Source organism: Nerophis lumbriciformis, linkage group LG04 (assembly GCF_033978685.3).
Source record: "Nerophis lumbriciformis linkage group LG04, RoL_Nlum_v2.1, whole genome shotgun sequence".
Classification (NCBI taxonomy): domain Eukaryota; kingdom Metazoa; phylum Chordata; class Actinopteri; order Syngnathiformes; family Syngnathidae; genus Nerophis; species Nerophis lumbriciformis.
The window spans coordinates 35,982,501-36,007,054 of NC_084551.2; the positions used below are offsets into that span (position 1 = coordinate 35,982,501).

Here is a 24,554-nt window from a genome sequence, read left to right on the forward strand (position 1 = left end):
CAGGTTTGACAATAGTTTTATTTGCGCACACGCGCCACGACAGCACACTGTTCTGCGACTTTTCAGTCTTTCTTTCCAGTCTTTCTCTCGGCGTGTCTGTCGCTCCAACTCCAACTCCCTCCGTGAGTCTTGGCCCCGGCTGCTACTGATAAGCATGGCAGGCGATTGAGTGATCAGCCTAAACTGGGTAATCCATTCACCTGCCTGCTGTGCTTCGAAGCTGGTCCTGACACACACCATTGCTGTAGCAGGCGCGCCGACCACGCCCCCCTCCACAGTCACATTTATTTGTGCATCTGGTTTGTGGTAGGAATGTCTCATCGACACAAAAGCAAAAAAGCGATCCACATATGCAAATTCAATACAAATACAAATACAACATCAAGCATATTTATATTCAAATCTCAAAAATATATTTACAAATACATGTTTATTTATACAAATTCTTGATTTATTTCTATGGCACATTTTTATATTTATACATTTTATTTGTATATATTTTCAAATCTCAAAAATATATTTACAAATACGCGTTTATATATACAAATTATTTATTTATTTGTACATCACATTTGTATATTTATTCATGTATGCATATGTATTAATATCATATTGATATATATATATAAGTTGATTCTACTTCTATAGTCTGAAACTCGTGGACCAATTGCAGCCTCTTAAACGATATGTTGCTTTGTGTTGCTTTATGTTGGTGTGGCCTGCAAGTTTTATAGGAATGGCACTTTACAGTGTTGTGTGTGGAGCTCAACGAACCTACCAATCACGGTGGGGTGTATGGCTCTCGGGGGCGGGACATTGACTGGGCTTGATGCAAGTATGGAAACAGTTCTCAATGACTGAAAGTGACAGCAGCGTTGCCATGGAGAGTTTTCGTTCGTGTCTGGATGGCTGCCTCGTAGTTCTATTGGGCACACACGGACCTTCGTCCGACCGTGCTGCGTTCACAACACTTCCAAAAAAAGTTTTTAAAGTTGCTACCCAGCGGGACATTTTACGTACAGTCGTGGCTTACTGTGGTGATTGCTACAAGTCCTTTGTTGTCCACAATGACAATGTCTCCAAAAACAAAAACTACAGTGCCAATAGAACAAAAAGGCTCAGGTACAAAATCACAAAAGACGAAGAGCTGGCAAACAGGCGGGCTGCAGGGACGTGCAGGAAGGCTCATAGTGTATGTTGGCAATAACAGTCCCTGATAACACAGACCAATTATAGGGTCACACCGTTATTTGTGGGTGATTATTTTGTACTTGCATCGCGCTATTTGCATTGTATTTGTGTTGCCTGACACAATGAACACTACATATATTTCTATTTGATTTCATCTGTCTTTTACTGCGTTGACAACAACAGCATGGTGTCATTTTCACTTCTTTTTCGAGTAACAGCACGACGTCAGCAGTCACCTTTTTGCACTCGCTATCCTGGTACTTTGTACCATCTCCAAATGTCATGGTGTTCATGTCAACATGAAAGACATGATCATCGAACGTAAAAACAAGACGGCTTCCGGGCTATTATCCACCGCCGTGCTGCTGAACAGGGAAAAGTGGAAATTACGTTCATCGAGACGTTCTCCATGCGCTGGCTAAACACGACCGTGATACCAGGTGGTATTAAAATATATTCCACATCCTCAAACATGTATTTACTTATTTTCTTATTCATTCTTAAATTGCCCATTTATTTTACTTGTTTTTTGTGTTAAAAAATAAATATAAAGACATTTGAGAAGATTGGAATTTTTTTAACAACTTGTGGAATACCTGAATACCACCCAGACTCTGCCTCCGGCGGGCCCCAGGTAAATTGAGTTTGAAACCCCTGATTTAAACCATTCATCATCACCAAGACTTTACTGCTCGCCTCGACCTCACTTCCTTTGACACTAACAAGAATTGAAAGAATTAAAGATTGGAGGCACATGTATTTACATTGGAAGGGGTCCACAAATTAAGCATTAATCGGTGAAAGACAAAGTTGGACTTTTTTGTGCATCGTTAAGTAATGTACTTGATTAACATAGCGAGTTAGCAGCAAAATGCTGTTATTATTTGAAAGTCATTAGTATTGCACAATAACAAGGTGCTTTTAGGACCAGCCTAATGTAAAATACACTTATAATTTCATACAAGCTATATACAGTAAGTAGGGCATGCCCGCTCTTTCTCTCCATCCTGATGTAAGGGAATTAAGAGTGTTGTTGATGTTTATATTTGTAAATAAAGGCAAGCAGTTTGTTTGAAATTCTATTGCTATCAATTGATCTATATCCTCCTAGACAAAGTTCCTGTGCATTTCCTACTATAAAGCTTGCTATATAAGTGCTGTATTAAAGGCCTACTGAAACCCACTACTACCGACCACGCAGTCTGATAGTTTATATATCAATGATGACATCTTAACATTGCAACACATGCCAATACAGCCGGGTTAACTTATAAAGTGCAATTTAAAATTTCCTGCGAAACTTCCGGTTGAAAACGTCTAGGTATGATGACGTATGCGCGTGACGTCGATGGTTGAAACGGAAGTATTGAGACGCCATTGTATCCAATACAAAAAGCTCAGTTTTCATCTCAAAATTCCACAGTATTCTGGACATCTGTGTTGGTGAATCTTTTGCAATTTGTTTAATGAACAATGGAGACTGCAAAGAAGAAAGCTGTAGATGCGATCGGTGTATTAGCGTCTGGCTACAGCAACACAACCAGGAGGACTTTGACTTGGATAGCAGACGCGCTATCCGACACTAGCCGCCGACCGCATCGATGATCGGGTGAAGTCCTTCGTCGCTTCGTCGATCGCTGGAACGCAGGTGAGCTTCGGTGTTGATGAGCAGATGAGGGTTGGTGTAGGTGGAGAGCTAATGTTTTTATCATAGCTCTGTCGAGGTCCGTAGCTAAGTTAGATTCAATGGCGTCGTTAGCAACAGCATTGTTAAGCTTCTCCAGGCTGGAAAGCATTAACCGTGTAGTTACAGGTCCATGGTTTAATAGTATTGTTGATTTTCTGTCTATCCTTCCAGTCAGGGGTTTATTTATTTTGTTTCTATCTGCAGTTAAGCCCGATGCTATCACGTTAGCTCCGTAGCTAAAGTGCTTCAACGGTGTATTGTCGTGGAGATAAAAGTCACTGTGAATGTCCATTTCGCGTTCTCGACTCTCATTTTCAAGAGGATATAGTATCCGAGGTGGTTTAAAATACAAATCCGTGATCCACAATGGAAAAAGGAGAGAGTGTGCAATCCAATGAGCCCTTGTACCTAAGTTACGGTCAGAGCGAAAAAAGATGCGTCCTGCACTGCACTCTAATACTTCACTCTCACGTTCCTCATCCACAAATATTTCATCCTGGCTCAAATTGATGGGGTAATCGTCGCTTTCTCGGTCCCAATCGCTCTCGCTGCTGGTGTAAACAATGGGGAAATGTGAGGAGACTTTCAACTTGTGACGTCACGCTACTTCCGGTACAGGCAAGGCTTTTTTTTATCAGCGACCAAAAGTTGCGAACTTTATCGTCGTTGTTCTATACTAAATCCTTTCAGCAAAAATATGGCAATATCGCGAAGTGATCAAGTATGACACATAGAATGGATCTGCTATCCCCGTTTAAATAAAAAAATGTCATTTCAGTAGGCCTTTAAAACACAAACATAGCTAATATTATTTCATATTTTTCCAGTAGGCGAGCTATTGCCAATCTGTGGGTTTTTTATACAAGTATTCTTTTTTCTGTAGATTTTAGTTGACTTGGCTGCATATTGTGGGCGTACTGATGAACACTTATTGATTATTATCAATAACGATACAGCTCGTTGGCTCTGTGCTGCATGCTGTTGGTCATCTTATGTAGTTCTATGTGATGCACAATTAACAAATCGCTAGATGAATACACAATGGTAATAATGAGTCCAGCAGACCCATTACAGTAACTGTTGAGAGTATGAATATTTAATGCATGCTCACAATCACATTTGTATGGTCTGGTTGTTAGATAAATAGGACAGTTGTGCCTAACAGGCAGTAAAGGATGACTTCATTATGGCTTGGGGGCTAAAAACATCAGAGGTTATTTAACATTGAAGCATCTCTCCTTGGGATGCTTACACTATCATGTGATGCAACGTTATGCTCGTACGGATATAGAACTACTGTACTGAGTAAGCCAATAGAAATGGGAAATATGCAGCACAGAAGAGACGTTGGTCCATGAAGTTGGAAGTCTCTCTGTCGATGGTGGACCATGTGTAGAATCCACTCAATCCATGTTAAATTATAGATTAAGGCTCAGCTCTGACTGGCTGGGCCTTGTACAGTGTAGCCTCCCCGCCATGCCTTATTAACATCAACATCAAACAGCGCTCACACATGAAGAGCGGGTTATATAAAAGAGACTCCATGATGAGGGGAAGTGTCTCACTGTAATATGCTCTCTGTACGCCTGTTTCCTTGTGGAGTTAACCTTTGACATTATGCGCTCTCCTCGTCCATTTGTTCAGTTAGCGCAGCCTCAAAAGTAGAGATGTTCCGATCAGGGTTTTATGCTGACGATGTTCAATGTATTTATGATGAGTGTCATTGGAAGTTTAACAATCGCAACACAATATTTAAACTAGTTCATTATTGTCTTTTATGACATACAATTTTTGATCAAAACAAAGTTAATAGTACTCAATACCTAAACAAAATAGAAAACCTCTACCGTATATTTCGGACCATAGGGCGCACCAGATTATAAGGCGCACTGCCGATGAGCGGGTCTTGTCAGGTCTATTTTCATACAAAAGGCGCACCAAATTAAAGGGCGCATTAAAGAGGTCTTTTTTTTTCTAAATTGAAAACACTTCCTTGTGGTCTACATAACATGTAATGGTGGTTATTTGGTCAAAATATTGCATAGATTATGTGTCAGGTTCAAACACTGATGACATCTATTAAATGAGACAAGAAGAAAAGAATTAAACAGAGACAGAATTCAATTTGGCTCAGTGAGGAGAGACGCCTGGACACTACCCTTGTACAGTGTCTCAGCACGGCCTGGCGAAAGATTGTACGCCACCTCTTTTTATTTGGACTTTCCCTGATTACATGGCAACAGCTATTTCTAAGGGACATGGGTCGTAAACAGCGTTGCCTTTGGTTACAGAACAGTTAAAAAGAAAAGGTCGTAAAGAGTCCACAGAAAAGGTCGTAAAACAGTTCAAAGAAGCAGTGCCTGGAGGGGAGTCTGATCCTGCTTCCTCTTCGCTTTTGTAGTTCTTGGGTCAAGACAATATATTTCTGCTGATTATAATACATGAAAGAAACGGAACACCTTCAGGTTGCTTTCCCCCCTACACAGTAGAGTTTTACAAGCCTTCTTCTTGGTAGGTTCAAAGACAGCTTTTGTCTTCTTGCTGAGAACTCAAGAAACACAAACTTTTTGTGATAACTTAGATACAATTATTCTAACATTATGTTTTACAGATCATCTTCAAGTCACTTTCTGACAGTCGCTTCAGGATGCGCCGTTTTGTGGGCGGTCTTATTTACGTGGCTCACCTTTGGCAGCATCTTTTCTTCGTCATCTTTGTTGTAGCGGTGTAGCGTGCAAGGACGGGTGTGGAAGAAGTGTCAAAAGATGGAGCTAACTGATTTAATGACATTCAGACTTTACTTCAATCAATAACGGAGCAGCATCTCCTCATCCGTGGCTCACGAGTGCAACAACGCCGGAAATGTGTCCCGTGAAAAAACGTCCGACCGGAACTCTCTAATAACTAAAGTTCCTTGGGTGAATAATTAAACTCACTACACCGGTATGTTTTAGCGCTTTCATGGCGAGTTTACTGACAGATATAAGTAAGAACTTTATACTACTTTATATTAGAAATTACAACAACGGAGAATTAATTTCCTATAACAAGAACACATCGAGAGGAGCCAGATGAGGTGGTTCGGGCATCTGGTCAGGATGCCACCCAACCGCCTCCCTAGGGAGGTGTTTAGGGCACGTCCGACCGGTAGGAGGCCGCGGGGAAGACCCAGGACACGTTGGGAAGACTATGTCTCCCCGCTGGCCTGGGAACGCCTCGGGGTCCCACAGGAAGAGCTGGACGAAGTGGCTGGGGAGAGGGAAGTCTGGGCTTCCCTGCTTAGGCTGCTGCCCCCGCGACCCGACCTCGGATAAGCGGAAGAAGATGGATGGATGGATGGATGAAGAAGATAGAGAAAAAGAAGAAGCTTATCGACTACAAAGGCGAAAGCACGGTAATTTTCAGGACTTATGCAGATCCCAAATACAGATCAGCAGGTACCAGAAGGTAAGAAACATTGCTTTTGCATAATATTGCGAAACAAAATGCCAGGTATAATGTCTTACCTTATACACACATCATAAAAATACTCGTATGTTGAAGCACAGTACAATCCATCAAGCGGTGCAGCTTCTTAGCTTACCAAAATCGTACTAAAACATTTTGATAGATTGTTGAGCGCCGTGTGTAATGTTCTATATTTTCAATGGAACATATAAAATGTTGGTGTTGTTTACTGCAGTCTACACGTATCTCTTATGTGTGACTGCCATCTACTGGTCACACTTATCATTTCACCATGTACCAAATAAAATAGCTTTAAGGTCGGTAAACACAACCAAAATTATTCCGTACATTCGGCGCACCGGGTTAAAAGGCGCAATGTAGAGTTTTGAGAAAATGAAAGGATAGTCCGAAAAATACGGTATTTATTACTCCTTGAAATGCTTTGGTTTTTGCCCTCAAAGTCCTCCTGTATCTAGGAAAGGATTCCCTCAATTTGTAAACATCAACAAAAACAACAAAAAAATTATTTTGAGAAAATGGAAATATATCTATCTCATCACTCCAGTATCGATCATATACTGATACTACCCTTGGTATTGACACAATGTAATGTACATATGGATCAATCTGCCTTCCTCTTGTGTCTAAAGTACTGTCGTGTACTGACAGTTGTTGTTGTATTATCCTCTCTCTAACTCCTACTAATCTACTCATTAGTTTCCAGTTAATAACTGTTTACTTTCTGCTGTAACGTGCTTCCATCTTCACTTCTTAAACTTTACTCACTTTTTTCTTGGTGTTGTTTCAAGCTAGCTCAGCAGCTAGTTTAGCTATTAGCATGACAGCTCTTGGCTTGCTCTTGGTGTGTAACATGTTTGTCCTCCAGTGATAATAGTTAATATAGTTAAAAATGATACTTAATATACTAAGAAAAACAGTTTTTTTGCCTTAATGGAGGTGATTATTATTAACTTAGGAGAGCGTCTCCACACTGTGTATGGGGAGACATAGAGGCGAAATGGCCTAAAAATAAACTCTCCGATTTTTTTCACAAAAAATTAGATGTACGATTTTTCCCGATATGTCTCCCAACTTTTAGGGTATTTTTTTATTTTTATGTATTTATTTATTTGAATTAGGACAGTACCGCAACAATAGCTTCAACATAAATATGCTGGAATTAGCACAACAGCTAAATTGCAACCATTGTCCAAAGACAGGTAAGAAAAACACAACCACACAGTAAGACAGAGACATGGACACAATAGACAAACAATAACAACACAGGTACAAAAAAATCAGAGTTTTAAAAGAGAAAGTCCAAAGAGAGGTTTTAAGGAAACCAATAAATTCAAATGACGAAGATAATTTAAAACACGTTTTGCTTTCATTTGATCAACATGGTAGTTTGAAATGACACTGCACACACTGCATCTTACTCTTAGCAAAATTATAATCGTTATAAAGTTGGTTCTTTTTAGACCAGATAAAACAAATTGGACTGTGTAAAGAATAATTTTCAAAAAACTAAACCGATGAAATAGATTAAGTTGAGCTTCTGGCACATGTACTATGATGCATTGTCCTAATCAAATAGTTTTTTTTAATATAAGCTTCTTATGGAAAGTTATAAAGTCTTGAATAAAATACTTTTGTAAAAAAAAAAAAAGTAGCATATGCACATAAATAAACTCCAACATTGGAAATTGATAATGTACAAACTTAAATCTTTTGTCTTGAATAAAATACTTGGGTAAATAAAAATGTAGCATTGAGAAAACGCAGGCTTTTGGGCACCACATCTTTAGCGATGCGTGAAATAATTCCACCACACACCTTTGCTTTTTAAGGGTTACTGCGGTCTTGTTTGCGTCATGAAGAGTTGCATTTCCCGCACTTTGCTCAATGCTTTGATTTCAGATGCTGGAATAAGTTTGTTATGCTGCTGCCTTCTTTGGACAAACTTGCGTTTGTTCCACACCTTTTGCCGCATATCCAAACCACTGACAACACTTTTCTTTGGAACAAACGTCTCGCTCTGGTTAACGTTAGCATTAACCATGTTTTTCTACGTGTGTGAATCTCCGCTAAGGAAATAAAGGGGAGGACAAGGGTCAGCTTCTGGGGTCAAAACATATGCTGGAGCAAGAGCAGAAAAACAAAATACTTTTATTTTTTAAATCGTCTGCAACAGAAAACTGGAATTTATCAATAAAATTGATTTATCTATTTATAAAGCCCTGTTGAAAAACAAAGGGCTCTATACTTGGTCATATTTTCTGGTTGAACCTTGTTTCATTCGAGCATTGCTGCCACAAGTTGGAGTCTTGTGTATTGTTCAAGAATGAAAAATGATGCTAATACTGAAAGTCCCTTGACTCTCGGGCCCTCCCTGACACCTCATCGTGCCTCCCTAAGGGGAGCCCGCCCCCCTATTTGAGAAGCATTGGCTTAGATTAACATATAGTTATTAGCTTGCAAACAGTTGGAATTTGATCATCCAAAATTATTTGAAAATGACTCAAATATCACTTCACTTCTTTATCCACAAAACATTTTAATACTACCACCAATGATCAGAAAAGTAGTGCATCCAGTGTAGTAAAATCCAAAAGTTATAGCGTAAAATATATATTTTTATCCTTGAGAGCAATGTCACGCAAAGCCAATCTGATCAGGCAGTTGAAGGCATGAAGTCCAGTATCAAACAAGTGGCAGCATGCGGTGCACTTACACAGGATTTAAAATGAAAACTAAAATAATGGTGCAGACAAGGATTGATCCTTCCTAACCAGAGTGGGACAGCTGGACATGCACTATGAAGAGGCAGCGTTATTAAAATAGTCATATTTCACATTTATAAGACATTTCAGCAATGGTTGAGAAAATTAATTATAACCTTGAGATCCACGTAAGAAAAATACATTATGTGGTGCATTGTCTTCATTTACTATGCACTCTAGTTACGTATAGTTGCAGTGCTGATAAAAAAACATGCTTTCCAAACAATGAACAGTTCATCTGCAAGTATCTCCAACAAGGCCATGCAGCAGGAATGAGGGTAACAAAACAAGGCAGCAAATTCATGACATTCAGGAATAAGATCTTTACATTCAGGAAGGTTAAAAACTCCACAAAAAAACTTCTCTGTATAGCAACCAGGCAGCATCCAATACAAAGCTTTACTTTGATATAAAGTCAGTTTGTGATAAAAACTTTCAAATTGACTTTTTCTTGAGTCACATGACCCTAGATAAAATAAATGGTTTTAACAAAAGTCTGACAGAACTCCACCACGTTAACTAACGTTTTGTTTTGCTTCAATTTCCTTCAAAGCACACATTCAGAGGTATCGGTTTAAATAGAGGGTTTTATTCTTTAGACCAGTGGTGTCCAGAGTGAAGTTCAGGGGCAGCATGTTTTTTATTCGCCCTCAAAATACTCCGAAACTTAGACAGATTGAACATATAATTATCGGACTGATATGAAGAAATATGCAATATACAATATCATGAAAAAATAGCTGATAAAAAAAAGGTGAGATGACTTGTACTGTGCTGTGCTGTAGGTGGGTTAGGGTGAGCAAATAAAGCGCTTACTTTCTCCTAACTATTAGGATGTCATCAACTTCCCCTGAGCTCGCTGTAAACAAGCATGACAAGCCTTCTTCAATTTCAGACGAAGACATTTTGCTGGCTATGAGCACCAAATGTTTTGAAAACATTCCGCAAGGAGGTGGTATAAAAAACCATCAGGCTTCAACACATCAAACCTAAACCTGAAATGCCAAATGTTTTTTTTGAAAGCCGAGGAAGACGCTTGCGCTTATAAAGGACCGTATTTTCTGACTATAGAGCGCACAGTATATAACCAGCACCTACAAAATTTTAGAAGAAAAAAATAATTTTCCATATATTAACCAGACTATAAGCCGCAGATATATACAGTATGTTGTGAAATTAGTTATTTAAATATTTATTTACATACCTTAATTGTTTCCAAACTGTGCCTATCACACGGCAGTAAAACAGCTGATCAAACAAAACATAAGTCATCATCGTGGACCCACTAGATTTGGAAGCTAGCTCTCCAGTCAGCTAAACAGACTCAAGAACTCCACGGCGACGTCTTGATGAATTTACGAAACTAAAACAAAACAAAAAAAATGCCATTGTAAGTTAACAGTAGTAACAAAGACACTTTTAAGCGTGTTTACATATTATCTAATACTAACGACGCTAGCTTTATTACATTATGGTAAGATGTACAAATATGCATGAAAACACTCCTACAGACATCATACTTTAGGTTTAGTAAGTAAGAATTGTTTTAGTTGGATTGTAAAACCTACAAATGTTGCTTGGAGTGATGAATGAAGAATCCATACGAGTAAGAACGCTATGGACGGCTAGAAAACTGAATGGCAATTGTACTTCCGGTTGAAAGCTCGGTCAAAACAGTAGGGCAATGCAGCACAGCAGCACCTGCAGTGAGAAAACTCGACCAAAAATGGTGAAAAAGCAGAAACAATAATACACCTTTTCTGTGTCTTTGCTTGCCTTTTTATAAAAAAACTATTTGCATTATGGCCGTCAGCGAAAAATAATCCATAACTTGGCCGCACCGTTTGAAAAGCCGCACGGTTCAAAACTTAAGCTTATAGTCCGGAATTTACGGTAGCTGCCCCAAAGGAAGCCACAAAGACAGGTGTGCACAAACTACAGTTAAATATATATTTAAAAAAATAATAGCTATAAATATTCTCGGTTATTACTATTGGTCTTGTGAAGCAGGAAGTTATCTGTATCGGGGAAAAAATTGTGCATTCCATTCTCTGATGAAAAAAAAACTTGTTATCAGACTAATTAACTTTGTAACCATTAGTACAGAGCTATAATGGGAATGATGGAGTTAGCTTAGCATGTAATGACCTACATTGGATTGCGCATAGCTTGTGTAGTAAAGTGAGCCCTCACATTCTTTAATTTTTCTGACTGTAGTCTTTGCCGGAAAAAGTTTGGACACCCCTGATACAAGTAATCACGTTTAAGACGTTGTGGGTTTTGTACACAAGGCAAGTGATCAAATATGACAGGCTAGCACACAAAACTCACAAGGTAGCATAAACAAGCAAAAACTTTCATGGCTTCATGCTTCGATAGGTCACGGTAACATCTGATCGGGGCTTCCTTTTTTTTTTTTTAAAGAAGACAACTCCATCAGGCTTGTTTTTCTATGGCATGTTGCTTTAAACCCTGAAACAGGTACTATCCTGCTCATTTTAGGGGCTTTTAAAATGATATTGGATCTCAATGGGGCACTATAGTAAGTTTCTTTAAATCAGAAATGTTGACTGGTATGTACAGTAAATCTGCATTCCCCTCCTCTTGGCTGACATTCTGCAGCCTCCTTCCCCATCACGTCTACTCTGTTGCGATTGGTCGAGGGTCCTCTTACATGCGTAGAAACACACCCCGTCATGCAGTTTTGTGCTAATAAAAGTTATCAGCTAACAGTTACGAAGAATACTGGATTAATTGGAGGAATATTGGAGAATCTGGTGTAGTGGTCACCTTGCTAGCAGTCGCTAGCAAATTGCCATGCATGGACTTCCTAAAATCAAAAGATCTCGTCAAGTTCGAGTATCTGACCGTTCACAAGATTCACAAGACCATATGGAATTTCCACATCATGTAGAACAAAAGCTCTGCATTTTAAACGTATACATACATCTGAAAAGTGGCAAATGTAGGTTTGGTCCTCTCTTGGCAGATATGTTTACATACTTTTTTAAGTGAAATTGGTTGCTTGTTGATGAGGGTCTCATTAACATGCAATATGAATGAGTACTCCATGTAAAAAACTTGGAGTCGCCACAAGTGGATGAATTTATGGGCGCTTACATGGACCCAAAGTGGGCGTGGCTAAGATACCATATTACGCAATCCTTGGTTTCTAACTTCTTTGGAGAGCTTTGTCTCGTCTTACGATCATGACGTCACCTGAGCACTATAAGGTTGATCAGACAAGTACATCCTGATCCATCGACAACATGTAGCTCCTCTGAATTTTCTGCAAAGGAAACACAAACACATTCCACTTCCTTGATACGCTCTGCTGTTGAGTTAATAAACCCCTTCTGCCTCTATTTGAGGAAAATTTGGTAATACCAGTTTTTCTAAGCCATTGTAGTAATACCAGGGCGGGTGTTTTACAATCACAGGGTAAAGTATTCCAGTCAGTCTTAATTGGAGGCAGAACCTCACTTTCCTTTGGTCCAGCTGTTGTGTATGGTTCAAATTTCACACCTGATGACCCTTTGATCCCTCTTGGTGTTTTCCGCTGGTTTGACAAAGGAGTCTTTGCTGGCTTCCACAGCCTCAGGGTTCTGGCTGGCTGGCTTCATTGCTCTGATTGTTCACCGAGGCGTCGTCGCCTGTGTGCTCGTTAGACGGGCACAGTTCCTGCCACTTTGTTCGGTTGGCGTCTATCCCTTCCACCATTGGCTGCAATTTCTTGTTGAGCTTCAGCAGTGACTGAAGGGGGAAAATAAATTACTTTTTTGCTATTACACAATGAATGAGATGCATTAGTTCTATATGTCCAATACCTGATAGAGTGGTTTACAGATGCCATCTATCCACTCTAGCTGTAAGGCAGGTAACTCATCTTTGCGATTGCGGTCAAATATGGCCTACAAACGCATAATAAAAGCAGTGGTAGGGTTTGTACAATGAAAATATACACTCATTGGTACATCAGTTTATGTTGCATGGGTTTTGTGCTCACTTGCCCCTTATAACCAAATAAAATCTCCCCAAATATTACAAACCATTGAAAAACCTAGCCAACAAACCCTAATGATAATAATAATAATAATAATTAAATTAAACTTAAAAAAGGTATACCACAACAAATAGATTCCATTGGTATGTGCTGTCCAGTTGTTGTATCTTGTTTTCTTACTTTTCTGAGTCTTATTTACAAGTGTGAATTATTTTCAGTTTGTCCTAGTTGTGTTGCCGTAGTCAGGAAGTAGTCTTTGCCTTTATGTTGAATGCGCCAGATTCTTTAAATCAGAAATGTTGACTGGTAATTAAATTAAACTTAAAAAGGGTATACCACAACAAATAGATTCCATTGGTATGTGCTGTCCAGTTGTTGTATCTTGTTTTCTTACTTTTCTGAGTCTTATTTACAAGTGTGAATTATTTTCAGTTTGTCCTAGTTGTGTTGCCGTAGTCAGGAAGTCGTCTTTGCCTTTATGTTGAATGCGCCAGTCTTGTCTTTTGTTGAGCCCTACAAAGTTAAACTATGAGTATCGTACTTATTACATACCAGAGAGATTTAGAAGGGGGGCCACTGTGGGTTGCGGGGAATTGTTTTATGACCGGAAGTGAGGGGTGCTTTTATGACCCCCCAAAAAGGGGGAATGGCCTCCATGGACCCACTAGTTAAGGGGGGATAACAGGGGATTGATTTATGACCCCGGAAGTGGGCATGGCTTAAACCGCAAACCATCCGGCCGCCATTTTTAATTTTGTAGTTTATTTTAACACAGTCACATATGGTGTTTCGGGCACGTCCGACCGGTAGGAGGCCACGGGGAAGACCCAGGACACGCTGGGAAGACTATGTCTCCCGGCTGGCCTGGGAACGCCTCGGGATCCCCCGGGAGGAGCTGGACGAAGTGGCTGGGGAGAGGGAAGTCTGGGCTTCCCTGCTTAAGCTGCTGCCCCCGCGACCCGACCTCGGATAAGCGGAAGAAGATGGATGGATGGATGGATGGACATATGATATACCGCCCAAAACAGCATTATAGCGACCACGTTTCTGCCGGTATATCATATGTGACCAGTCGGAGATACACTCTAAGACGTTTTCTTAACACGCAATAACAAAATCAGGGAGTCAAAACACACTTAATGTATATACAAGAGCTGCTGATCGCCACAACTCACGTTTAAACACTGAACACACAGACACCCAAACTCGCGGGACTACATTCACTAGTCTGCTGCACTCGCACACAAAACAGCACCATCTCTTAAAGGCCCACAGACACATATGTCACAGATTTAATTAAACAGATTTAATGCGAACATTTTATGTGATTAACTTCATATAAAGTCTGTCGTTATGAAATCAAATGTTTTCCTCTTACTAGTATCGATAACACGGAATGATTCCCTTTTAAAATGATCTTAGATTGATACCTATCTCTGGGAAGGCAAACGTGCCAAGCACAGCTTTGTATACTTGAAATTTAAGAATATAAATTGATATGTCGATGTATCGATCAAAGTTCTTCCGGAGGTGGGAATTGAAACTCTCTCTGACAGGAGACTCTGCCAGACGTTCCCAGCAAACCCTCACAATGCGTTTGGGCCTGCCAGGTCTGTCCGGCATCCTCCCCCACCATCGCAGCCAACTCACCACCAGGTGGTGATCGGTAGAAAGCTCCGCCCCTCTCTTCACCCGAGTGTCCAAAACATGAGGCCGCAAATCCGATGACACAACTACAAAGTCGATCATGGAACTGCGGCCTAGGGTGTCCTGGTGCCAAGTGCACATATGGACACCCTTATGTTTGAACATGGTGTTTGTTATTGACAATCTGTGACGAGCACAAAAGTCCAATAACAAAACACCACTCGGATTCAAATCCGGGCGGCCATTCTTCCCAATCACGCCTCTCCAGGTTTCACTGTCGCTGCCAACATGAGCATTGAAGTCTCCCAGTAGAACGAGGGAATCACCCGGGGGCGCACTCTCAAGTACTCCCTCGAGTGAATCCAAAAAGGGTGGGTACTCTGAGCTGCGGTTTGGCGCGTAAGCGCAAACCACAGTCAGGACCCGTTCCCCCACCCGAAGGCGGAGGGAAGCTACCCTCTCGTCCACCGGGTTGAACTCCAATGTGCAGGCTCTGAGCCGGGGGGAAACAAGAATTGCCACCCCAGCCCGTCGCCTCTCACTGCCGGCAACGCCAGAGTGGAAGAGAGTCCAGCCCCTCTCGAGAGAACTGGTTCCAGAGCCCTTGCTGTGCGTCGAAGTGAGTCCGACTATATCTAGCCGGAACTTCTCCACCTCGCGCACTAGCTCAGGCTCCTTCCCCCCCAGCGAGGTGACGTTCCACGTCCCAAGAGCTAGCTTCTGTAGCCGAGGATCGGACCGCCAAGTGCCCTGCCTTCGGCTGCCGCCCAGCTCACATCGCACCCGACCTCTATGACCCCTGCTATGGGTGGTGAGCCCATTGGAGGGGGGACCCACGTTGCCTCTTCGGGCTGTGCCCGGCCGGGCCCCATGGGGGCAGGCCCGGCCACCAGGCGCTCGCCATCGTGCCCCACCTCCGGGCCTGGCTCCAGAGGGGGGCCCCGGTGACCCGCGTCCGGGCGAGGGAAATCTGGGTTCCTTGTCAGTGTTCCTCATAGAGATCTTCGAGCTGCTCTTTGTCTGATCCCTCACCTAGGACCAGTTTGCCTTGGGAGACCCTACCAGGGGGCATAAAGCCCCCGGACAACATAGCTCCTAGGATCATTGGGACACGCAAACTCCTCTACCACGTTAAGGTGGCAGCTCAGAGAGGAGTTCCGGAAGAACTTTGAACATGTCACGAGGGAGGTGCTGGACATTGAGTCCGAATGGACCATGTTCCGCGCCTCTATTGTCGAGGCGGCTGATTGGAGCTGTGGCCGCAAGGTAGTTGGTGCTTGTCGTGGCGGTAATCCTAGAACCCGTTGGTGGACACCGGCGGTGAGGGATGCCGTCAAGCTGAAGAAGGAGTCCTATCGGGTTCTTTTGGCTCATAGGACTCCTGAGGCAGCGGACAAGTACCGACAGGCCAAGCGGTGTGCGGCTTCAGCGGTCGCAGAGGCAAAAACTCGGACATGGGAGGAGTTCGGTGAGGCCATGGAAAACGACTTCCGGACGGCTTCGAAGCAATTCTGGTCCACCATCCGCCGCCTCAGGAAGGGGAAGCAGTGCACTATCAACACCGTGTATGGTGAGGATGGTGTTCTGCTGACCTCGACTGCGGATGTTGTGGATCGGTGGAGGGAATACTTCGAAGACCTCCTCAATCCCACCAACACGTCTTCCTATGAGGAAGCAGTGCCTGGGGAGTATGTGGTGGGCTCTCCTATTTCTGGGGCTGAGATTGCTGAGGTAGTTAAAAAGCTCCTCGGTGGCAAGGCCCCGGGGGTAGATGAGATCCGCCCGGAGTTCCTTAAGGCTCTGGATGCTGTGGGGCTGTCTTGGTTGACAAGACTCTGCAGCATCGCGTGGACATCGGGGGCGGTACCTCTGGATTGGCAGACCGGGGTGAAGGTTCCTCTCTTTAAGAAGGGGAACCGGAGGGTGTGTTCTAACTATCGTGGGATCACACTCCTCAGCCTTCCCGGTAAGGTCTATTCAGGTGTACTGGAGAGGAGGCTACGCCGGATAGTCGAACCTCGGATTCAGGAGGAACAGTGTGGTTTTCGTCCTGGTCGTGGAACTGTGGACCAGCTCTATACTCTCGGCAGGGTCCTTGAGGGTGCATGGGAGTTTGCCCAACCAGTCTACATGTGTTTTGTGGACTAGGAGAAGGCATTCGACCGTGTCCCTCGGGAAGTCCTGTGGGGAGTGCTCAGAGAGTACGGGGTATCGGACTGTCTGATTGTGGCAGTCCGCTCCCTGTATGATCAGTGCCAGAGCTTGGTCCGCATTGCCGGTAGTAAGTCGGACACGTTTCCAGTGAGGGTTGGACTCCGCCAAGGCTGCCCTTTGTCACCGATTCTGTTCATAACTTTTATGGACAGAATTTCTAGGCGCAGTCAAGGCGTTGAGGGGATCTGGTTTGGTGGCTGCAGGATTAGGTCTCTGCTTTTTGCAGATGATGTGGTCCTGATGGCTTCATCTGGCCAGGATCTTCAGCTCTCACTGGATCGGTTCGCAGCTGAGTGTGAAGCGACTGGGATGAGAATCAGCACCTCCAAGTCCGAGTCCATGGTTCTCGCCCGGAAAAGGGTGGAGTGCCATCTCCGGGTTGGGGAGGAGATCTTGCCCCAAGTGGAGGAGTTCAAGTACCTCGGAGTCTTGTTCACGAGTGGGGGAAGAGTGGATCGTGAGATCGACAGGCGGATCGGTGCGGCGTCTTCAGTAATGCGGACGCTGTATCGATCCGTTGTGGTGAAGAAGGAGCTGAGCCGGAAGGCAAAGCTGTCAATTTACCGGTCGATCTACGTTCCCATCCTCACCTATGGTCATGAGCTTTGGGTTATGACCGAAAGGACAAGATCACGGGTACAAGCGGCCGAAATGAGTTTCCTCCGCCGGGTGGCGGGGCTCTCCCTTAGAGATAGGGTGAGAAGCTCTGCCATCCGGGAGGAGCTCAAAGTAAAGCCGCTGCTCCTCCACATCGAGAGGAGCCAGATGAGGTGGTTCGGGCATCTGGTCAGGATGCCACCAGAACGCCTCCCTAGGGAGGTGTTTAGGGCACGTCCCACCGGTAGGAGGCCGCGGGGAAGACCCAGGACACGTTGGGAAGACTATGTCTCCCGGCTGGCCTGGGAACGCCTCGGGGTCCCACAGGAAGAGCTGGACGAAGTGGCTGGGGAGAGGGAAGTCTGGGCTTCCCTGCTTAAGCTGCTGCCCCCGCGACCCGACCTCGGATAAGCGGAAGAAGATGGATGGATGGATGGATGTATCGATCAATCCTTATACCCCTAATATTAACTATTTATTGCTCAAATTGCAATGGCCTGTTATAAATATTACTTCCACTTTTAAGTTGAGCTGCCATTGTATTTAAAAAAATATTGGCAAACCCATATTATGGCTCATTTGTACAAACCCCGTTTCCATATGAGTTGGGAAATTGTGTTAGATGTAAATATAAACGGAATACAACGATTTGCAAATCCTTTTCAACCCATATTCAATTGAATGCACTACAAAGACAAGATATTTGATGTTCAAACTCATAAACTTTATTTTTTTTTTGCAAATAATAATTAACTTAGAATTTCATGGCTGCAACACGTGCCAAAGTAGTTGGGAAAGGGCATGTTCACCACTGTGTTACATCACCTTTTCTTTTAACAACACTCAATAAATGATTGGGAACTGAGGAAACTAATTGTTGAAGCTTTGAAAGTGGAATTCTTTCCCATTCTTGTTTTATGTAGAGCTTCAGTCGTTCAACAGTCCGGGGTCTCCGCTGTCGTATTTTACGCTTCATAATGCGCCACACATTTTCGATGGGAGACAGGTCTGGACTGCAGGCAGGCCAGGAAAGTACCCGCACTCTTTTTTTTTACGAAGCCAAGCTGTTGTAACACGTGCTGAATGTGGCTTGGCATTGTCTTGCTGAAATAAGCAGGGGTGTCCATGAAAAAGACGGCGCTTAGATGGCAGCATATGTTGTTCCAAAACCTGTATGTACCTTTCAGCATTAATGGTGCCTTCACAGATGTGTAAGTTACCCATGCCTTGGGCACTAATGCACCCCATACCATCACAGATGCTGGCTTTTCAACTTTGCGTCGATAACAGTCTGGATGGTTCGCTTCCCCTTTGGTACGGATGACACGATGTCGAATATTTCCAAAAACGATTTGAAATGTTGACTCGTCAGACTACGGAACACTTTCCCACTTTGCATCAGTCCATCTTAGATAATCTCGGGCCCAGAGAAGCCGGCGGCGTTTCTGGATGTTGTTGATAAATGGCTTTTGCTTTGCATAGTAGAGCTTTAACTTGCACTGACAGATGTAGTGACAGTGGTTTTCTGAAGTGTTCCTGAGCCCATGTGGTGATATCCTTTAGAGATTGATGTCGGTTTTTGATACAGTGCCGTCTGAAGGATCGAAGGTCACGGTCATTCAATGTTGGTTTCCGGCCTTGCCGCTTACGTGGAGTGATTTCTCCAGATTCTCTGAACCTTTTGATGATATTATGGACCGTAGATGTTGAAATCCTTAAATTTCTTGCAATTGCACTTTGAGAAACGTTGTTCTTAAACTGTTTGACTATTTGCTCACGCAGTTGTGGACAAAGGGGTGTACCTCGCCCCATCCTTTCTTGTAAAAGACTGAGCATTTTTTGGGAAGCTGTTTTTATACCCAATCATGGCACCCACCTGTTCCCAATTAGCCTGCACACCTGTGGGATGTTCCAAATAAGTGTTTGATGAGCATTCCTCAACTTTATCAGTATTTATTGCCACCTTTCCCAACTTCTTTGTCACATGTTACTGGCATCAAATTCTAAAGTTAATGATTATTTGCAAAAAAAAAAAGTTTATCAGTTTGAACATCAAATATGTTGTCTTTGTAGCATATTCAACTAAATATGGGTTGAAAATGATTTGCAAATCATTGTATTCTGTTTATATTTACATCTAACACAATTTCCCAACTCATATGGAAACGGGGTTTGTATTTATTTGCTAATAAAAAGTAACAACAAATTTGTAAGAAGTGTGGGTGTTCTTACCGCTGGCGTCAACTTTAGCTCCGACCTCTCCCTGTCACCTTGTTCAAAAAATTCACTTGTCACCAGCTCGGCAACCTGAATGGACACATTACATAAAGACAATGAAATATACTGTTGGCTCAAATACTGTACCAGTCACGACGTGTACATGCACTAAATTAGTCTGATTTCTCAAATAGTTCGGCTCTATACAGTATAAGCATCCTACAACCCATGGAAACATCTTAATTGGATCGTGTTCGGTTTTTGAAAAGTCGGACTAACACACCTGGATTATGCAATTGAAAACCAAATCTATCGCTAGAGGGGACCCATCATATTGCACATGCAGCAGTCTCAATGTGTAGGATATAACCTGGGAACAGATCCCTTTTGAGCAAAACATAAGCGACAATTGCAATGTAGAGGAGACTTGTTATTTGCTTTACAAATTAAAAGAACATAACATTTTGAAGTGCTTTGATGGGAGAGAAAAAAGAAAGAGATTTATTTCTTATTTCAGATGCCCAAACGAAATTGGAATGAGATGAAAGAGAATGAAGCATGCACATTAAAAGCGAATAATAAAGCGTAAACAAACCTCTTCACGCTGCATTTGTGCACTCCAAACTGATTTACAATAACTGTATTCCGCTGCCAATATAGTCCAGAACAATAGCAATCTTCATCTGGAACAGTATCGGCCAGGGCACAAACGGTCTTTTTCTTTGAATTTAAAAAACCTTCCATCAATCCACAGAGCGTAATAAATGAATTTTGAGACATTTGAGAGTTTTGTTTTCATGATTCTCCGTCCGTAAATTCCTTCGAGAAGACTCTCTCCCGCCGGTCTTTCTTTGCTTCAGACCTGCATCTGCTCCGATACATTCTTGGTAGTAGCGTCATGTTTGTAGCGCAATATAAGATCATTTCTTGATGCTGTTTGCTATTCAACATTAGCATAGCCATTAGAGATGTAATATTTCTAATATATGCCGATATTACAGCGGCTATCAGGTGCAACGGAGTTAAACTGTTTATTTATAAGGAGCCGCAGATGCCTGGTGTGACGTCATAGGTCAGGGGTCGGCAACCTTTACCACTCAAAGAGCCATTTTGACCAGTTTCACAAATTAAAGAAAACAATGGGAGCCACGAAAATCTTTTGAAATTTAAAATGAAATAACACTGCATACACTTTTTTTTTTTTGCTTTGTGCTATGTATAAACCAAGGGTCTCAGACACGCAGCCCACACCTTATTATGAAAATTGAATGTTAGTGCGGCCTGCGGGTTTTATATGAATGGCGCTTGACAGCGTCATACTGTTCAACCCTCCCGATTATTCCGGCAGACTACGAATTTCATGGCATCTATTCTCTCGAACGTGCCGTGATGGTACAGCATTTAGCGCCCACTACAACCAGCGTGCCGGCCCAGCCACACGTTGTATGGGGCTTCTGCTTGCTCACGTAAGTGACAGCAAAGCATACTTGGTCAACAACCACACAGGTTACACTGACGGTGGCGGTATAAAAAACTTTAACACTCTTACTAATAATGCGCCACACTGTGAACCCACACCAAACAAGAATGACAATCACATTTCGGGAGAACATCTGCACCGTAACACAACATAAACACAACAGAACAAATACCCAGAATCCCATGCAGCCCTAACTCTTCCGGGCTACATTATACACCCCCGCTACCAAACCCCGCTCACCTCAACCGATGCACGGGGGGGGTGTTGATGTGTGGGGGAGCAGGGTTGGGTGGGGGCGAGGTTTGGTGGTAGCAGGGGTGTATAATGTAGCCCGGAAGAGTCAGGGCTGCATGGGATTCTGGGTATTTGTTCTGTTGTGTTTATGTTGTGTTAAGGTGCAGATGTTCTCCCGAAATGTGTTTGTCATTCTTGTTTGGTTTTGGTTCAAAGTGTGGCGCATTATTAGTAAGAGTCTTAAAGTTGTTTTATATGGCCACCGTCAGTGTAACCTGTGTGGCTATTGACCAAGTATGCCTTGCTGTGCTGTCACTTGTGTGTGCAAGCAGAAGATGCATACAACAAAAGGCTGGGCTGGCATGCTGTTTGTACAGATTGTAGAGGCCGCTAAAAGCTGTACCATCATAGCACGCCCTTATTATTATTGTTAGGGTGAAAATCGGAGAATATTAATCCCGGGAGTTTTCTGCGAGAGGCACCGAAATCCGGAAATCTCCCGGGAAAATCGGGAGGGTCAGCAAGTATGCAGCTGAGCCGCATCAGAGTGATCAAAGAGCCGCATGCGGCTCCGGAGCCACGGGTTGCCGACCCCTGTCATAGGTCAACCGGAAAAGCAATACATTTATTACCTGTGGTTGTCTCTTTAATTGCCTGCATGGCTGCCAGCGTGATTTGAAAGTCAGCGGTTATCACACGTAAGAAGATGAGCAGCTGGGCGGTGTCACGTACATCACAGCTCTCATCCAAAGCCAGCGGAAAACAGTCAAAGTCTTCGGGCACATCAGCGCAACAGAGTCCAATAAGCTCTCCTTAATAAACTCTCCGTCAGAAAACGCCTTACTTTTTCTGGCGATTTTGTGAGAAATGACGAAACTTGTCCTGACGGCTGCATATCTGGGGGTGTGAAATATGGCAAAAATTCCTTGTTGGGTTTGCAGTTTTACCATCAACGCATCAGCCTCCCTTGCGCGCGCTTCATCGCGCGCTTCATCAGACAGATTCCGGTATTTTTCCTCGTGCTTCGTCGTGTAGTGGCGATTCAAATTATATTCTTTAAACACAGCAACCTGTCTACCACAAATTAAGCACACGGCTTTACCTTTAATTTCTGTAAAGAAATACTTGGCAGTCCATGTCTTGTTGGAAACACGGCATTCGTCATCAACTTTTCTTTTTTTAACGTGAGCTGACATTTCGGTGGTAACCGTGCATCACTTGTCGCTGTGCACCTTCACTCACAGGTTACACCCGGACATACGCCCATAAATAACAATTTTCAAAATAAAAGCAGCACAGTTGTATTGCACGCACGACATAGATGTTTTTTTAAATGTATTTTGTAATTTGTGATTGCTGCTGTTCACATTCACTCACAATCACACACGCGCATACGTCCACACGGAAGTAATACAAATAACGCTTTTCAAAACAAAAGCAGCACCGTTGTATTGCACACTCGACATAGATACTTTTTTCAATTTAGTTTGTAATTTATGATTGGCCTCACGCGGGCCGGACAGGGACGCACAAAGGGCCGGATGTGGCCCGCGGGCCGCGGAATGCCCAGGTCTGCTCTAAACAGTAATCCATCAAAAAGCCAGGCGGGACACACTGCCTCAACCCAGAGGTAGCTTCTATCAGTTTGGTCGGGCAGGAGGCCTCTCTTATGCGCCCCTCTGACAACAGTAAAGATCCTTTTGCAAGTTCACCTACACATATCTTGTTACGATTTGTACTTCCTTTAGTCTAGATAGTCAAGTTTGATTGTCTTCTCGCCGCTCCGCCAGAGCCAAAGGGACCGATCCAAGGACCTCACTAAACCATCTAATCTTTACTGTGTTTATTTGAATGTTTTAGCCTTTTTACTTAAAAGGGGAAAAAGGTTCAAATTAGATCTGTGTGTTGTCACATTACCAACGGCTTCCTAGATTTTATAGTTTTTGTTATTCCTGTAGCAGCTACGTCTAAATCCCTGTGATATTACTGACACCTAGTGAACAGTGTATAGTATTACATATCCAAATATGTAACTGTTTTTTTAATTTTTATTTTGGGCTACCCCATTAGCTGTGCTCTTTAAAAAATAAAAATAAAACTAATTGTCGATTATGGACAAAATCTAACGTATCAGTTTTGACTATGCAAAAGTCCTTCGTGCAACATGCAACATTGTTGAGTCACTGGTTTTGAAAACAGGAAGTAAACAAATGTGTTAGTAGTTGCTATGAAACAGAAAAGGGGTATGATTAAATAAGCTTTGCCTTTTCCTACTCCTTTTAAGACATGTTTTAAACTGGAAATATGTGATGTATCATATTGTAACTGTATACATGTTCGAAATAAACGTAAACCATAAAATGGTAGTGTTACTAGTGTACGTTTTGAGCCCTGAGATGGGGATAAAACAATGGCTTTAATTCCTAAATGGTAAATGTCACATTACAGTATTGTGAAATATAAGATGAGAGCCAAAAGTGTTCTATTCCAAATCCATTAGGGTGGTGAATAACGACAAAAGTCAAAACAACTCTTTCATTGGAACTCATACAAAATGTGAGTTCCAACGCTCCTAGCAACAGCAACGTAAACAAAGGATGGCAAGGATCGCGATAACATAGCTAAACACAAAACCAAGGAGAACAACCAACCGAAAACAAAACATGACCTAGCGTGAACAGACCATGACATGTATGGCTGTATTCCATGTAGTCCAACTACTGTAGTTTTGAGCCCCTGAACGTGTAAATATGCTGCATAAAATCCCTAAATAGTAATTTCAGAAAGTCTCCACTTCACTGCCATCTTGTTTTCTTTTCAGATCCATTGTGATGATGTAAAACTATTACTGTGCAAAAAGGCATAGCATGGCAAATAAAAGTAACAAAGTGGAAATTAGCAAACATGATTGAATTGCCAACCTGTTTCGATATCTCCCAAGGCCGAGTGACAGCACCCAAATCACAGGCTGTCATCAGCATGGATCTGTCAAAGGCATCAACTCTCATTAAAGCTATTTATTTCTGCACTGCACAATTTTATTTGGTACAAAAT

General features: G+C 42.6%; 1 protein-coding gene across 1 annotated transcript in view; it reads right to left on the reverse strand.

The window, feature by feature from the left end:
* Nucleotides 1-8,930: 8,930 nt before the first annotated feature.
* Nucleotides 8,931-24,554, reverse strand: part of pde11al (phosphodiesterase 11a, like) — a 39,321-nt gene continuing 23,697 nt past the window's right edge. The window contains 5 exon segments of the mRNA XM_072913012.1: nucleotides 8,931-12,722; nucleotides 12,724-12,861; nucleotides 12,936-13,019; nucleotides 19,802-19,876; nucleotides 24,422-24,485. Coding sequence (XP_072769113.1) covers nucleotides 12,621-12,722; nucleotides 12,724-12,861; nucleotides 12,936-13,019; nucleotides 19,802-19,876; nucleotides 24,422-24,485 — 463 coding nt within the window. The 3' untranslated portion in view covers nucleotides 8,931-12,620.